This window comes from Aquila chrysaetos, chromosome 12, assembly GCF_900496995.4.
Source record: "Aquila chrysaetos chrysaetos chromosome 12, bAquChr1.4, whole genome shotgun sequence".
Taxonomy (NCBI): domain Eukaryota; kingdom Metazoa; phylum Chordata; class Aves; order Accipitriformes; family Accipitridae; genus Aquila; species Aquila chrysaetos.
Window position 1 is genome coordinate 23,371,085 of NC_044015.1, and position 16,608 is coordinate 23,387,692.

Below are 16,608 nucleotides of genomic sequence, written 5' to 3' on the forward strand. Positions count from 1 at the left end.
TTGCAATAAATTCAATTGCCTCTGGAAAGAACTTTTTTTTTTTCCATATCATCCATCAGTCTGCTAATGGCCACACCTAGACTTAACACTGCTATCTTCGGTTTTGTAACAATATACTTAAGGTACACATTCATCCCTGTGTGTTAATTCAGTATTTTTCCCACACACAGAGTCTGTCTGCATAAAAAGTAATAACAGTAGTAAAATCTCAGTTTGGAACAAAAGAAGTCCATGTATTAGGAATGAACTTTTTTAATGCATAGATATATTAGGTATCTTGAAAACAAAAAGTCCATGCTGTTTACTGGATTCTGGTTCAAGAAGGGTTTTTGAGGTTAAGAAAGAAGACTTAAGTACCTAGTAAGCCTTTCATATTTTTGAGGCTACTTTTAGATATGTTTACAGATTTTTGGTTACTTTTCCCTTCATAACTAGAAGCATAATATTTCAAATAGTGCAACTGGATTATGAAAGTAAAGCCTTTTTAAAAAAAAACAGAACATGACCTATTAGGATGTAAAATGAGAACATCTTGAATTGTAAAGTCAATTTAATAGAAAGTCAAACAACAAAACCCCTACCATCTACAGATATCCTTAGCAAAAGCAAAGAATACATACATCATGATGTTTCCAGAGTGACTTTCTGTGGGAGACAGTGAAGAGAGTGATGCCAACCTACATGAAGAAAATACACACAACAAAGCAGTTAATTTTTCTCATGGCTTAGGTGTTATTTATTTTTCAGCATGGTATCAGCTGAAGAGCTTAAATTCACAAACACAAACTTCCAGGCTTTATTATTAACAGTATACATATGTAATCCTAATACAAGATTTTGCCGTTAAAAAAAAAGCAGTAGGGGTTTATCTTTTTTAACTGATTTCACCATTCTTTTGCTCCTAGTGATCTGGCAAAATGTGGAATGAACTGGGCAAAGCAGGAAAGGTAGGAGGCAGGTAAAACAACAAACCTAGTGATTAAAAGAAGTCTATTTTAACAGCAAAAAAACCCCAAAACCACAAAAGCTATTAATGAATTATAAACTCAAAGTGATAATTGAAAGGTGAATAATCTTCCTTTGTTTCCTTGCAACTCAGTTAATTATGCATCCCTAACAGTAGCACCTGGACAAAATGGCTCTGATAAAACAGGGTAACATTTTTTTTCCTTCTGCAAGGACAGCTTAACCAGGAATTCTATTTTTCAATAACATGCATTAGCACTTGGCAACAGTTAACTCTAAAACAAACATACAAATTATGCAAAACAGACTTAGAAAATTGTCAGGGTATTGATATTAATGTGGTAAAATTAGTTCAAGAAATAACATCCGTTCTTCTGCACAGTCCTCATCTAGTGTCAATTTACTACTACATAAGGCTCCTTAAGTTCCCACTTCAAGTTTCAAGCAGATATTTTAGTGGATGCACAGCTTTGCTCCATTATCATTCTGAGAAAACTGCTACTCAATAACTAATGTTATTTCAAGCCTATTCTTTCCCAGGCTAGGGGTGTGAAATTGAATCTTACTGATATTTCACATGGCACTATGTAGAATCTGAAATAGTGAGTATAAGAGGGAAAGGAAAAAATAATACTATATTTAATATTATCAAGTTTTCCTAGAGTGCTTGTCTTTTCATATCTCAAAATAGATGCAAATGTTAACTTCCAGCCTTTCACTTCTGTTGCCCTGGCCAAAAGAAACCTCTCAAACAACAAAAAAGTCTAAAGTTTTAGATTATTTGATCTTCACTTGACATTCTAAGAGTTTATCTGGAAAAGTAAGGTTACTTAGCAGTTAGTAAGAGTTCTCTGATGTAGAGGCCACATGTACATCTAAATTGTCCTAAGACTACAAAACAATTATTGAATTCTAGTGGGCAAAAGGGTCATTGCATGCCCTTCTAAGCTTTTTTTTTTTAATTTTTAATCTGCACTAGGCATAAGTAAGACTGCACCTTGTATCATTTTAAGTTTCCTCTTAACACACAGAGATATAACTCCAGAAACAAAGAGCTTACCTTTCGACAGTGGCTGTAAATGTAGCCTTCTACATCAACGCTAACAGCACTGGTGCACTCATCCAGAATTGCAAACTGGGGCTTATGATAGAATAACCTTGCCATCTGGAACACAAACCAAAAAACTACTGTGGATACAAAACTACAACCAATAATGCAGTGTTAGAAGTTAAACTAAGAATTAGTGTCCAAATATTTACTGTGGCAAGGGAATTTCTTTTAAGTTGTCACCTACTGAAGCCTGAAAATCCAAAAGCTATATCTTATCTTTACTTCTAAAAAAAAAAAAAAAAAAAAAATTATTTTAGAACTTCTGCTTATATAATCAAAGTGTAAGGTATGGTAAAAGGTCAACATTTCCTATGAAATTTTGAGTACAATATACACTATTTTAGGTTGTTTTCTCAGTACTCTGGTATTTCACATTTTGGGGGTTTCTAAGTAAAATATTAATACGTAGTAAACAAAAAACGCTTACAATTCAGATTACATTTTCAACCTATGTCCTGTATTTGTCAAGTACTTATGCTTTTAAGACATACTGCCATTCTCTGTTTTTCTCCTCCACTGAGTACATCCATCCAGTCCTGAACACTATCCCAGCCTCCTTCACGTTCCAAGATTTGACCCAGCTGAACATTATCCAAGTACTCCTTCAGCACCTTTCATTGAAACAAGAATGACAAACAGAGCTTAAGTGAACTTAAAGAAAAGATTGAAAAATATTATAAAGGGTTATACTATTGTACTGGTGTACTATCAACCCTGATAAATATTAAAAACAAACTAAATGCAGTGTTTTTAATAGCAGTTTCAGTATTTTTAAATCTGAAGCATTACTCATCTTAAGCAAGACAAAGGGTTAATGAACAAATTATCATTACCTGGTCAGAAATCCCTTTCTTCCTCTGATCTTCTAAAGTATCTGGATATATAACTTGATCTCTGAGCGTTCCAAGAGTCATATATGGTCTCTGAGATACAGTTAGAAACAAAAAGCTATGTTAAATATTTCTAAACATAGTCAAAACAAGAAGAATGAGATCACTATTGCCAGTTAAAGTACTTTGCCTCACCTGGGGAACATAGAACAACTTTCCTCTTACAGGTTTTGTTAAACGCCCGCCAAACAAAGGCCACAACTGCAACACGGAAAAGGTTTAAACTTGACCAAAAAAGTCCAGTTACAACAGTGCTTTGGATTCTCCCCCGTTTATTTTAAAAAGTTCCCTTACCTCACCAAGAACACGAAAAAGTGAGCTCTTCCCACACCCATTTGGCCCACAAATCAGTACATTTGCACCAGATCGAACCTAAAAATGCAAAGCCAATGCATTAAAAGGGTAGTAAAAAAGTATTGTTGAAAGCATCTACAAACAATAAGACAAGCTGATATTCTTGTAGGCTTGTACATAGTACTTTGACATTAAAATGAGTAATTTCCACCAATAATTTTTTTTTTCCAACTAGTTTAGCACCAACTGCAGCCAGAAGAAAACACACTTGTAACAATATGAACATTTTCTGGGAAAATAGCTTATTGCCTTTTTTTTTTTTTTTACACTAACATGATTAATTTTGTTCAGATTTAAGAATACCATATAAGCACCTCTCCATTTTTGTTTGCACATTTTTTAATAAATCAGATTACCTATGAAATTATCATCTTCACTTTCAAATTTTATATGAATATAATTTTCTATGATATTAAAAAAAAAAAAACCTTACCTCAAAGTTAAGGTCTTGAATCAAAACATCTCCATTTGGTGTCACCAACGGAACATGATCAAACCTATTTGTATTGCAAGATAAAAAAAAAAAACAAAAAACAACAGTTGCCTAAAAGCAGCTAATAATGCATGCTTACTCAGAGATTTAAGGAATAGGGCAAGACTTCAGCAGTACTTCATTCAGTACACTGCCCCAGCTTCCAACTATTAACAGCTAAGAAAGTTCTTGAACCAAAAGCAATACTTTAGCATTTTAACAAACATGTACAGATTTATTTTTTTTTCCTTCATGATTTGTTTTTCTGAATCCTTCTAAGCCTTTGGTCTCCAAAACATCTTGTGGATATAAACCTACATTTAAAGATGCACTTAATTTTAAACCTGCTAGTGGAAGTGTATTCCATTAGTTCCAAGATACACAATGAATTACTTCTCTGCTCACGTGCCCCTTGCTTTTTTTTTTTTTTTTTTAAAACAAAATAATAAAAATAGCTCTATCTCCTTTCTCCTTTCACTCTTCCTCCCCCCCTTTCCCCTCTACTCCACTATCTGCGTTCCACAGTGACCAGATTGAGGCTATTTAACCTCTTAACTAGCTTTACTATATACCTTTAAGTAGTACTACTATGTCAATACTATGTTCCTCAGACTGCAAAGAATGGAGGAATTGATTGCTGCTTGAGTACATCAATGAACTGTCTAAGCATACAGAAAATACAAGCAAATATTTTGAAACTGAATACAAACTTGCCCCTGATTTTTACAACTGAATTATATAATGGAATAGAATCTGTAACCAATGTATTTCTAAGAGATTTGATAAAGTGTCAACAAAATGGTCTGGGAAGTCATATTCCAAAGGACAGCAGGAAATGTTACCAAAAAGGCTAAATCTAGACAGCATATTATGTCTTTTGCTAACATGAGATGACAAGGATTGACTTACAGAATAGAAATGCTGAGTGGGAGTGAGGTGGAATTATTTGTAAATAAACTATAGTACAACAGGAATTGCATACTGTAATAGTGTGTATTAAAACCTCTATTCATAGTGGTAGGGGAAAAGACTTAAAAGCCAGACTACATTAAAAGTACTGAAGTTGTGGAAACTTTGTAAACCTACTTGATAAGGTTATCAGCATTGATAATTTCTCCAGATCCAGGTATCAAAGGCAAAACTTGCTTTTTATCTGCATCTTAAATTAAGAAAAAAGTATTAGAGACTGGAACACTACACAGAGATGCACATATTACATATTATGTCACATCTACCTTTTTCTTGTGATACCATAGTACGCTGATATTTGCCACTATTCAAGTCCTTCAGAACCTGCATTAATTCTGTAATTCGAGCTGTGAAACTAAAAAAAACAAACAAAAACAAAAAAAAAACCAAAAACCAAGCTGTAAGTAATTAATCTTTAGAAGTTTTAGAAATCCATAGACACTCTAATGAGTACTCTGTTAAACTGTCAAAATGACAAAGCTATTCAACCCAGCACAGAAACAAATGTTCACATTTTAGAGTTGCACTGAGGTGGTCCAATATTCACAATATTTACAAGAACCTTTTCCTGTAATAGCCAAATATTTGATAACTTTTCTTCTTAAAACGTAAAAAAACCAAACCCAAAACCAGTTAGATAAATAATCAATACATAATTGATTTATGAGCATTTGACAATGTCTTTTCAATTCAACATTCAAACTGTATGCTGTTACTATTCAGATATGAAATTACTAGTGGACATAAGTAGCACATCTTCAGACAAGTTTTCAGCATAAAATGTTTTTAATTTCTAGATTTTTTTAGGGTGCTGCAATGAACAAAGCAGGTATCTCATTTTAAGAAACTGACTGTAGAATTAAAATGAGTTTGAGAAACAATAACAACATAATTTTACAAAAGATTATTTTACACAACTACTATTAAGCTTACCCAGCCAATCTTGTCATTTCACGGCCTGCTAGGACTATTCTGCCCAAAGCTTGAGACATTCTCAGTAACATTCTTCCACTTTGGTAGTAATCCTACAGTAGAAGAAAATTTCTTTATGTGGACTAACAAAACTTAAATTCAGGAAATTGTTTTAATTCCGTTCTATTTACCTCCAAAAGTTCTGCATGAGTACTATTCTGATGACGAGGATCAGCCAGGTTCAAAAACGGACGACTAACAACCAGGTAACCAACCACAGTGGCAAGGTCTGCAGTTTAAGAGTAAATATTAAGCTACGCATTCATTGAAGCAATAAGAAAACATTCTCATGTAAAAAGTTTAGCACTTTGTTATTTATAGCAATCCATTAGCACTGGACAAACACTTACATTTGGCAATGATAGTATCAATGAAACCCATAGAGAACCGGAACAAGATGAAATTATGCAAGTGTTCCACCTGGTAAGTTACAGGGGGGGGGTAAAAAAAAAAAAAAAAAAAAAAAAAAATCAAACTACTATCAGTACCTGGTTTACTATCTTTTATTATTTTACAGACATTTGGTTCCAAACAGTTATTTTTTAGCAAGTCACAGATACCTCAACACACCTATAACTGTGACAAGCACTGCACAAGTGTCCCTGCTGGCAAAGACTTGCACTCTAGATCAAAACAACCTACACCTGAAACTAAGCAGTAAGAGAATAGTAATTGTGGTGGGTAAAAAGGAGGTAAGTGGCAAAAGAAAGACCATTCTATCAGAAACTTGTGTTCTGCTTATAGCCTACTGATTTATTTTTAAATCTAATGACTGTAGCAGCATAGACACCAAGCCACTATAATTCCATTTATATTAATATATGTCAAGAATCACCATGATAAAATTAATTGAAGTTTTGCTTAAAATGTTTTAAAAGACAAAAGAAGTCTTACCAGTTTACGGAAGGTTTTGTGAATAGTCTGTTTTTCTCTCAGGTTTCCATTATAAAAAGCAATTTCTTCACTAAAAAAAAACAACAAACCCACAAAGCAAGCAACTTAATTTTGTTAGACTGTCTTTGAAAGTCAGCCATAAAACACAGGAATATAGCTCTTTCAGTTACTTTATGAAATAAGAGTTGGTACTTTTTCACAATAGAACATGAGGTTATTATACTCCCAGCTACAGTTTGTCTTTTGAATTAGGAATATAATGCAGATACAAATTATTTAATAATAATCTGCATAAAGATGCAAACGCTTTGCTCAGAACTGATAGCATCAGACTTTCCAAATATGTTTTAACGTACAGCTTCCATTTACACCACAGTACTACTTTGTCACTTACATCTTGCCATCCAAGTAAATCTATACCTGTTTGTAATAAGCCGTGAGTTGACATATCTGTACTCCCCTTCATATTTTTGTTCTATAATAGTCATCTTGCCAATTGGTCTCCTTAAACGTGTAAGGAAAAACCCCGAAATAACCAAGTACGCCATCATGCTAGCTGGACCCTGTGAATCAAAAAAGAATAAAAGCTTACCATTTAGATGGTCTCAAATTGCAACATCTGTATCCAAAATGCCCAGAAAGCATGAACCCCGTGATTCTCACCTCCCATGTGTCTATGTTACCAATTCAATTACTCTTGCAATTCCCATCATGTTCCTTTCTTTTGTGTTGTAGACACTGTTTTACTAATTTCACTAATTCTCTGTCCCCAGATGCCCTTCCCATTGCAGCCTTCTACTCAAGTTTTTATCATCATTCAGTGCAATCTGTGTCCTACTGTCCCAGCTTATTTCATTAATAATTTCCTGGTCCTTTCTCGTTTCCTCTCCTTCATTTCTATTTACTTCTTTTTCTCTCTCTTTGCTACATTGTCATTGCAGTCAATATTTCAATCCCATTCCCTTCTTTGATCCATGTATCTCCAACACATTTCCTGCTTCTCTTAAGCAGTCCTGGTAGGGATCTCTTATTCTTCTGGATCCTAAGCTTCAACAGACCAGGGCTGCCAAACAGCATGCTTAAATATTACTGAAGTGTGGCATGGCATAAAACCAAAGGCATAAACTGAATTTGGCATAAACTGCCTGTAATAAGTAAGTATTACAGAAAGCAACGCAAAGATGTCTGAGACTGGAAAAATTATCTAGGTTCAGCTAAGCCTTACTGCAGTCTGTTTTGACAAAATCTATATCATGGGTCCCAGAGCTGCTACTTGTCAAATTCTGAACATTTTTGACAATGAATCATTTTACTAAGCTGAAGAATTATTTCTGAAATGATTCAGCTTATTGGGAGGGAATATAATGGTCACACAGCTCAATGCAAGGAATGGCTCCCCTTTATAGAGGCTGCAAAGAAAAAGAAAACTTTTCTCCCTTAAATGGAAGTCACGCAAGATACAAGCAGCCAGAAGGGTACTAAATGGGATTCCCAAGTAACTGCTAGAAGAAAATAAAAAACTTTCTTGTTTCTTCAAATCATTGAATGCCTGCAAATTCTGGGTTTTATTTTGCTTGCCTCATTGAATGCCTGCAAATTCTGGGTTTTATTTTGCTTAACCTCAAGATAAAGAGTACTAAAGCATACAAAACATTAAGTGTAAAAGCATATTTTCAGTATATCCCTTCAAATAATGGATGAATCTATAATTAACATCTAGAGTCTTCCTCAGACTCCAAACAGGTACAAGGCTATAACCGAAGAAGGGAAAATTTGCTTATAATGCTAAAAACCCCACTCAGTTTACCTGAGCTCCTATTGCACTTGTTAGCTTGAAGATGTACAAAACTATATCCAAGAAGGGCTGTAAGAGAAGCATAGAAAAAAAGCATTAGAACACCAATATAAAACAAATAAAATGGTCTAGAAACCACCAACCACCCCAAGAACAGTTATAGCTCTGCATTAAAAGCACAACACTGGTTAACCTATCATACAAACTAAATGCTAAAACAAAAAGGAATCTCAGCCACACATTTTCCTGAAAACATTCCCTCAAGAATTGAACATAAAACCATCATGATCTTCCGATAAAGTACATACCATATAAAAAAGTACTTCACTATTTTAGGTCTGTAATAACACTCTGCTCACTAAGCAAAGTTGGACTAGACCCCTTGATTACTTAACTGAAGTAATTGTGAGAAATAATGAGCAGAAGGATAATGCCATATAGTTGGCTATATACCTGATAGAAGCAATATTCCAATTTGCAAGCATCCTGTTCTATGCACTCTGTCTCAAAGCTAGAGCAGTTGAACTACCGGTTTTGTAGCCAGAAGTTTTTGAACACATCAACTCGCATTTTGCTTTATACTTCCGCTTGTATAAACAACATAGCATCAAAAAAAATTTAGTCTAAAAATTTCAACAGTATTCTACTTCATTACCTAAACCCTCTAAAATTTACAACAGAAACAGAGGAAATGCTTATTCAACCGCACCTCCCTACCCCCAAAAATATTCATATGGAACTAAAAGCTAGCCCTTGGTTTTCTTCTGAAACCTAACCAGCTGAGAAAGCATACTCATCACGGTTCAACTGCAAAAGAACGCAATAAGTTCTTTAAAGGAAAATGGAACACAAATTATAACAACCCACAACAGTGCTTTAGCAGAGGTCATGGAAACCACAGGGAGTGTGAAATTATATATCATAAACAATTTTTTTTAGCACCATACTCCAAGCAATACACATATAAATGCAAGCAACTGTTTTGAGCTCTGACACCACATCCTAAATATCCACAGCTATTACTCAAACTTACCTCTGAAAAGACTTACCTTGCTAAGGTTTGAGTACAGGTCCACTACACTGTTACAGAATTTTTCCACATCCTGTGTGAGGAGTTGATCTGGATTAGCTATTCTGTTGTCCAGATTTCCCATTTTGTAGTATGTATAAGCTCTGAAACAAAACAATAGCTAAGTAGCAGAAAAAAAATTTCACTACCTGAGATCTCAATAATTGGAACCCCCCTGCTTCTGACAATTGAGATGGAAAGTAGTGCAAACATTAAATGACTGTATGGAGTCAACATAGCTTGTGTTTCTGCCTGACCAGATCCACATTAAATCCTGTAGAACTGTTTGGGCTCTAGGATGTCTTAGTTGAAGCTCAGGCCCATGCTGCTCTATGAACTGCTGCTGCACTTAGAGTTAGAAAACCCTCACAAACTCTGCATCAGCAGACCTGACAACCAAAATTCAGTGCAGGAGGACATAAGCAGCTACTCAAGTTCATGCATCCAATTCAGTCTGCAGGATTATGAGCACTATATGAAAGCAACTGAAGTGCTTTGGAAGCTGAACCAGTAATAGAAGCAGTACAGTGCATTTCCCCCACCCCCAGTTCAGCCAACTTTGCTGTCTTTGTATCTGTGCCATATACAACCTAGATAAGCCACTCATCCTTAACTGCAAGTTAATTGCAACCAAAAGCCTTTTCTAAACAGTAAACCTAACTTATTAAGCACCTTGCCACCTTCTTACTATGTACTTAAAATGATTTGGTTTGATTTTAATCAATTTAGTTTTTAAAACCTTCAGAGATTAACAAGGTGTTACTTACTTAAGATATTCCTCATAGAGGTATCTGGTAAGTCTTACTCGGAAGCAAAGTTTCAATTCATTTAGACCATACTTCAGGAAGTTATTCACTAAAGAGATCTAAAATAAGAGACAGCATTTCAATATTTAGCTGACGAGATTTATTATAGTTAGATCAGTTTGCAGCATAAATTGTGCAAACACTTTAGAGCAAATGAATTCTCTCCTTGAAGTCAATAATACTATTAACACACCTAAAACTAACCATATAGTGTCTGCAGGATCACTGATTAGGTTTTGTCTACATTTTTGACAACTCCAGTTCCCAGTGGATCTCACCATATCAAAAGATTAAAACTACCTTCATATCGCATATCTTCAGCTCTACTGACAAGCTCTAGAAAAGAGCCACCATTTGACAATCACTACCTTAAATTTATCAATTAGTTTTTAAATCTATTGTAAACCAGCTAGATTATCTATTAGGTAGTAACAATTATTTCTGTCTGGTGCAGGTCAGAGATGTTGACAAGCTGAAGAGAACTTAAAGGGCGGGAAAAAAAAGGTAACAAATCTCAGAGGCAGCTGTAAGAAATACAAAAATTAAAGACTAAAAAGAAATCTTCATCTTCAATGGTGTCAAAAGAATCCCAAACCTACAATGTTGAAACATCATCCAGTCCATAAGATATTATTATGCAGTATTACAGATGGCATGTTAAGCTATCAGTCAAAATTGCCATCAACAAAACCAACCTGAAAACCTAAACATATCTGTCAGGAAAATAGTTGCAATCAATAAGGAAACATGCTGACAAAGTCTCCCACACACTGAAGCCAGAAAATGAAATGCATCTTAATACAGACCTGCATGTAAAACAACTAGTTTCCATGGGTTTTAAAGACACCAATTTGAGATATTTTCCTCAAATACTTAATTTACATTTTAAATATGTTCTACTGAAAGGCCAGCACAAGAAAAGCACTTACAGCAGGCATTGCAGCGATGAAGTTGAACAAGTATTTCTTGAAATCTTTTCTGCTGCGGCCAATGATAGCACTGTAAACAACCATCAGCTAAGAGTTAGTTACAAGAGAAACAAGAAAGTATAAGCTAGCATGTTTTAAGTAGATAAATTCTCAGTGGACCACACAGAGGAAAAAAAAAAATCATCATGGAAATCTGTATTATCAGCCGTAGGATCAAGTATGACAGACTTCTGTAAGTTAAGTGCTAAGTGACAGACTAAACAATTATCTCCCTTCTGCTCCTGCAGTAACTGCCTGCATTAAGGGCTCAGAAATTCATGGTCACAGAATACGAGTTCCTTTCCTTCTTTGCTTTCATAGGTTCTCACAAGAGAGAAACAAACCAGTCCTATTCAACAAAGCACTGAAAGTCTCTCCTGAAATACAATATCACTTTAAATTCAAACTTCCAAGACAAATTCTGACTTGCTTCAATTAGCAAGAAGAGCAACAAGAATAATTAGAGGTCTAGAAAACACTTTCTAAAACAGTAAGACCAAAAGCATTGTGTTTATCAATCTAAAGAGCAAACAGCTCAGCAGGAAGAAGTAACAGTCGTACTATCCAAGCAACACGTTTGAGTCTATGACATAGAACTACTATGCCACTATTCTGAAGTGCCCTCTTGGATATTCAGTTCAACATAAGATTTAGAGTCTTTGGTGTACAAAATGTGACCAAAATAACTGAAAATCTTTTAATAAGTAAATTTTGGTTAAACAAATAAAACTGTGTCCAACAGCAGAAAAACAGTTGATTAAAGAAATTTTTTTTCTTTAAAAAAAACAAAACAAACACAGATACTCCCCCAAAATTGCAACTATACCAGTTTTCCAACTGTTTTATATGAGTAAGCAAGCTATAAAATGTCTGAATACGTGTTCTGACAGACTACTTTCCCTGTTAAACACAAGAAAGAATGTTTAAAAATAACAAGTTTATAGATACCTTTCAATGACTGTTCCATTTTGAATCATCCAAATATCACAATATGTGCGGACTACCAGCATCACAGCAATAAGCAGCAAATAACCTGTCTAGTACAAAACCAAAAGTATAACAGTTAAAGAATGGATAAAATTCACTTCTTCTCTAGTAAGTGCTCCAACCGTATCTAGCAGAAAAGTAGTACCCTGCTGCCATCAGCTAATATAATATTTGCTTAGTTTGCAGGAAACACATTAGCATACAATATTTTTAATAAAATACCAATTACATTTTTATGGAGAAAGTTTGTATTTTTAAAAGCTGTATTTGGTTGATACATATACTGGACATCCTATAAGATTGAGGACTGCAGGGGTAAAGAAGTTACTACTATTCTGAGACACCTTTCTGCCATAAGCATAGGTTCATATAGGTTGCAAGGGACTTCTGAAGGTCACCTACTCCAACTCCACACTCAAAACAAGGCCACTAGTAACCAGTCACCAGTCAGACCCTGTACCATTGACCAAAAACCTTTAAGCCCAACAGCCCAGCCAGTTTTCCATCCACCTCATTGTCCACTCATCCAGCCAATTCAGTTTGGTTACCAAGATACTAGAGGAGACCTTAGTCTCAAGGCCTTGCTAAAATCAAAGTATTCAACATCTTCGGTTCTTCCCTTATTCACAGAGCCAGTCATCTCATCACTGAGAGCAATCAGGTTAGTAAGGCATGATCTGCCATTCATAAATCCAGGCTGGCTGTTTGCAATCACCTTCTTGTCCTTCATGTGGCTGGAGTTAGCTTCCAGGATGATTTACTCAGAGCCTTACTAGGAATACGGTGAGGCTGGCTAGCCTGTAGCTTCCAGTATACTTGTTTTCAAAGATGGGTGTGACGTTTGGGTTTCTTGGGGATTATCAGTAACCTCTTCTGATGGCCATGACCTTTTGAAGTTGATGGAGGCCAGCTTTGTCAGCACTGTCAGCACCCTCAGAGGCATTCCCATCCATGCTTCTACCTTCTGTGTACTTCCTTTTCGTGAATGAGCTGTCAAAGGTCCCTGTTCATCCAAGCTAGCTGGCTGCCATGCTTGCTCTACATTCTATACATTGGAATTCATTGCCCTTGTGCCTGATGTATGTTGAAGTTCTATTACAGTTCATCACTTACATTCTGAGCTCAACTAACACTCTTTTAAAAAAAAACCTTAAGTGTTCTGGAAAGCATGAGAAAGACACCGAGGCAAACAATTTTATCTTGCTAAATTCCAGTCTGCATAGCTTTCCTGAAATGATGCTAACAGACATTTTGACAAATTCACTTTCTAATAAGGGTTGGCCTAGATATAAGTTACAAAAGCAAAATTATGGATGAACAGCATACTATTTAAAGATAGGAAGCATTTGCACAGAGAAGTGTACTATCTTGCATCGAATCAAGCAAAATCTGGATGCCCTTTTATGAAAGACAACTTGACTCCAAAAACACCCATTTTTATTTGTTACTGCAGGCAATGCTTACCTCTTTACAAAGTGTTCTAGGGACCATTATTTTCAGGATTCGACATATTCTTGCAATAAACACTCTGTCCACCATTGCTCGCTCCTTCTTTCCCTCTTTCTGCTGCACATAGAACAAGCAAAACAAGAAAAGTGAGATTTTTTTTTTTTTGGTAATGTGTTATTTAAATGTTGATGTGATCTTTTACCTATCCAAGTTATTCACAGCTACCTTCCTTCTGCAGCATTTGCAATATTTCCCTCCAATTAAAGACTTGCTTACACAAGTTAAATGAAATGTAAGATTGGGAACATATGCCCTCACAGCTAACAGAAATTCTAAGAGAACTAAGCTATCAAATCAAATTGCAATAGGAAGCAGCTGCCATGATACAAAATAATACTTATTTCAAATCTACGTTAAGTGATACACAAACAATGCAGAGCACAGCATTAAAACATCCAATTACAAGTTATAATGCAATCTGCCATCTCTTAACATTGCTTGTCTCTAAAAATACTGGCTGATGGTGTCTTCTAAAGATGCCTTCCATCATTTGTATAGACCATTAATGGATTAAACTCCTTGACTGTACAGCCCAAACTTGCTTGAAGTGAAACCAGAATTTGTTATTCCTTTACTTCTAAAAACCAGTGCAACACATTCCCAGTGAACTAAATCTACTAGACTTAAAAACACTCCTATACCCAAACACTTTTTATTTGGGTCAGTTGCATTTGTTTACTCCATATAACCCTATCTTCTGTCCTACTAACCTGAATACTTTTTAACAAGCTAATGGTCCAGGTATCTTTTCTTTATTTCCTTTGTTTTCCTTCTTTCCTTTCACAGCTGTGACATAAGGATTCAGTCCTGAAAACAGACTAAAAGGGCATACATGTGTACTTAAAACAAGTCCTGCCTAATCAACCTAATCCTGCTATCTTTGCTACCCAAAACTCACAAGAAGCGTAAGTTATCAATGCCTATAGTAATACTACAACATACTCAGACAGGAAACCTGAAAGAAAAAACTAGGGAGACAGGATAGGGAAGACAAATAAAGTAGCCTGTGATTCACCATTAATCAACTGAGACGATCCTATCAAGCACTCTATTTTTTTTTATTTCCAAGGATGATTAAACCACAGAAACTTGCACAAAGAGCCCAACCTAATCTCTTCACTTACTGTTTACATATGCAACACGATGGGCAACAAGTGTGAGCTCTGAGCCCCAGCAAACACAAATTTACTCTGAATGCTCTGTGAATAAGCCTACGCTTGTTTTTCATGGGATGAAGTCAACTATAGTCCTGTCCTTTTCAAAAAACTATGTGAACACAAACTACGGATAAAAATTCTATCCAGATAGGATGCTATATGGTAGATGATAGAAATATTTTAATTAAAAATTATTTACACAAAAAAATCCAAGCAATCCCAACAACTAAAGACTACTGTCCAGGCCTAATGAAGCATGACCCTACATGTTATTGCTTTTATGTGATAGAAAAGACAAACGCAATGTCTGATGTGCAAAATTTCTAGGAGTACCTGACTAGACATATTTGATGTCTGAGCCAAACCTATTCTTCCTCTCTATCCATCTCTTCCCCATTTCTACTTGTGTTGCATTTATATTAATCCAATATCTTCTTTCCCAGAGGGCTTTTTCCTTAGACTGTTAATTCCTTATTCAGTATAATTATATCCAAGATGGGTAGGAATAAGAGAAAGCTAGTTAAGATTTTTACAAATAGGCAGATAGTGCAGTCAAGGTCTGGCTAGAAGCTAACAGGATGCTTGGATACACCTTTATACTCATCCAGTGCAGGCCTTTTCTTCAGTTTCCAGCAAAGATGGAAGTACATGGAATAGTTATCTATTCACACCATCATATGATCCAATATTTCTAATCATGGGCTCTGTCCTTTGGGCTAACTGTCATGTTTTATTTGAACATGAAACAAAAAACTTGACTTAAAGGGATATAACATATCCTTTTCAAATAAATGAACTAATAGACACACCAAAGACCAGGGAAATGCCAAACCTCCTACCAGAATTTTGAAGTACTTGTTAGAAATTGTCAGACTCTACATCTTGTTCCATACCTTTTTCTTTTAAATAAAAAGCAAATACAAGTCATACCAAATCTATAGGTAGCTGTTTGTTGCTATGCGTACAGCCAAACTTACAACACTAGTCCTTAAACATTCATAAGGCACAAAAAGATGAAAAAGCATATGGTACATGTCAAGAATATATCATTATTCGGTCAAACATCAGCTACACATGATTAACCCGATTCTTCCATTTATTTCACCAATGCAAGTCTGAAAGTATCATCAAACCACATTTGCACCATAACCACCATTCTGTCCAAAATAAAACTACAATTATGGGACTTAAAAAAAAAATCAGTATTTAAAATTATTAAAAACATATTAATGAAGAAAGAATTACCTCATTGTTCTGCAAGGCTTGTTTTCCACTTCTTTTACTGTAGATGAAAAAACAAAGTATTTTACTTGTTATTAACACACTTTTCTTTGTCCTGATCTCTACACAGAAGAGACAAAAAGGAAAGCTTGGGATTATATCCCTATCTATTTCTTTCAAAGCAGTACAGTGTCTTCACAGCAGGGCTACCTTTTATGTCAAACCTATGAGCTGTTTTTATACAATTTCAATGAAACCATACTCCTTCCATTATTCAGTTTCACGTAGGGAAACTAAGTCTCCCTCTTTCATCTCTGAGTTTTGCTTTACTTTAGCTTCTGTATCATCAGTTCCTAGTGTTTGTTTCTCACATATACTTTGCAAGCATGGCTACATGGTTCCACTGACCACAAATGAGAACTACATGAATGCACATTCAGCAATCCAAGCAACCCAACTTTGATGTTT

General features: G+C 35.2%; 1 protein-coding gene across 3 annotated transcripts in view; it reads right to left on the minus strand.

Moving 5' to 3' along the window:
- ABCD3 (ATP binding cassette subfamily D member 3) overlaps positions 1-16,608 on the minus strand; it is a 33,924-nt gene that overhangs the window by 3,284 nt on the left and 14,032 nt on the right. For all 3 annotated transcript variants that reach the window (XM_030032399.1, XM_030032400.2, XM_041127842.1), the window contains exons 2-22: positions 16,165-16,201; positions 13,718-13,819; positions 12,215-12,303; positions 11,228-11,297; positions 10,260-10,357; positions 9,473-9,596; positions 8,436-8,492; positions 7,049-7,191; positions 6,629-6,698; positions 6,085-6,154; positions 5,866-5,963; positions 5,696-5,787; positions 5,029-5,117; positions 4,880-4,952; positions 3,755-3,818; positions 3,262-3,339; positions 3,103-3,168; positions 2,911-3,000; positions 2,569-2,688; positions 2,027-2,131; positions 621-677 (exon numbers count right to left, since the gene is read on the minus strand). In XM_030032399.1, coding sequence (XP_029888259.1) covers positions 621-677; positions 2,027-2,131; positions 2,569-2,688; positions 2,911-3,000; positions 3,103-3,168; positions 3,262-3,339; positions 3,755-3,818; positions 4,880-4,952; positions 5,029-5,117; positions 5,696-5,787; positions 5,866-5,963; positions 6,085-6,154; positions 6,629-6,698; positions 7,049-7,191; positions 8,436-8,492; positions 9,473-9,596; positions 10,260-10,357; positions 11,228-11,297; positions 12,215-12,303; positions 13,718-13,819; positions 16,165-16,201 — 1,792 coding nt within the window. The remainder of the gene's footprint in view (positions 1-620; positions 678-2,026; positions 2,132-2,568; positions 2,689-2,910; positions 3,001-3,102; positions 3,169-3,261; positions 3,340-3,754; positions 3,819-4,879; positions 4,953-5,028; positions 5,118-5,695; positions 5,788-5,865; positions 5,964-6,084; positions 6,155-6,628; positions 6,699-7,048; positions 7,192-8,435; positions 8,493-9,472; positions 9,597-10,259; positions 10,358-11,227; positions 11,298-12,214; positions 12,304-13,717; positions 13,820-16,164; positions 16,202-16,608) is intronic.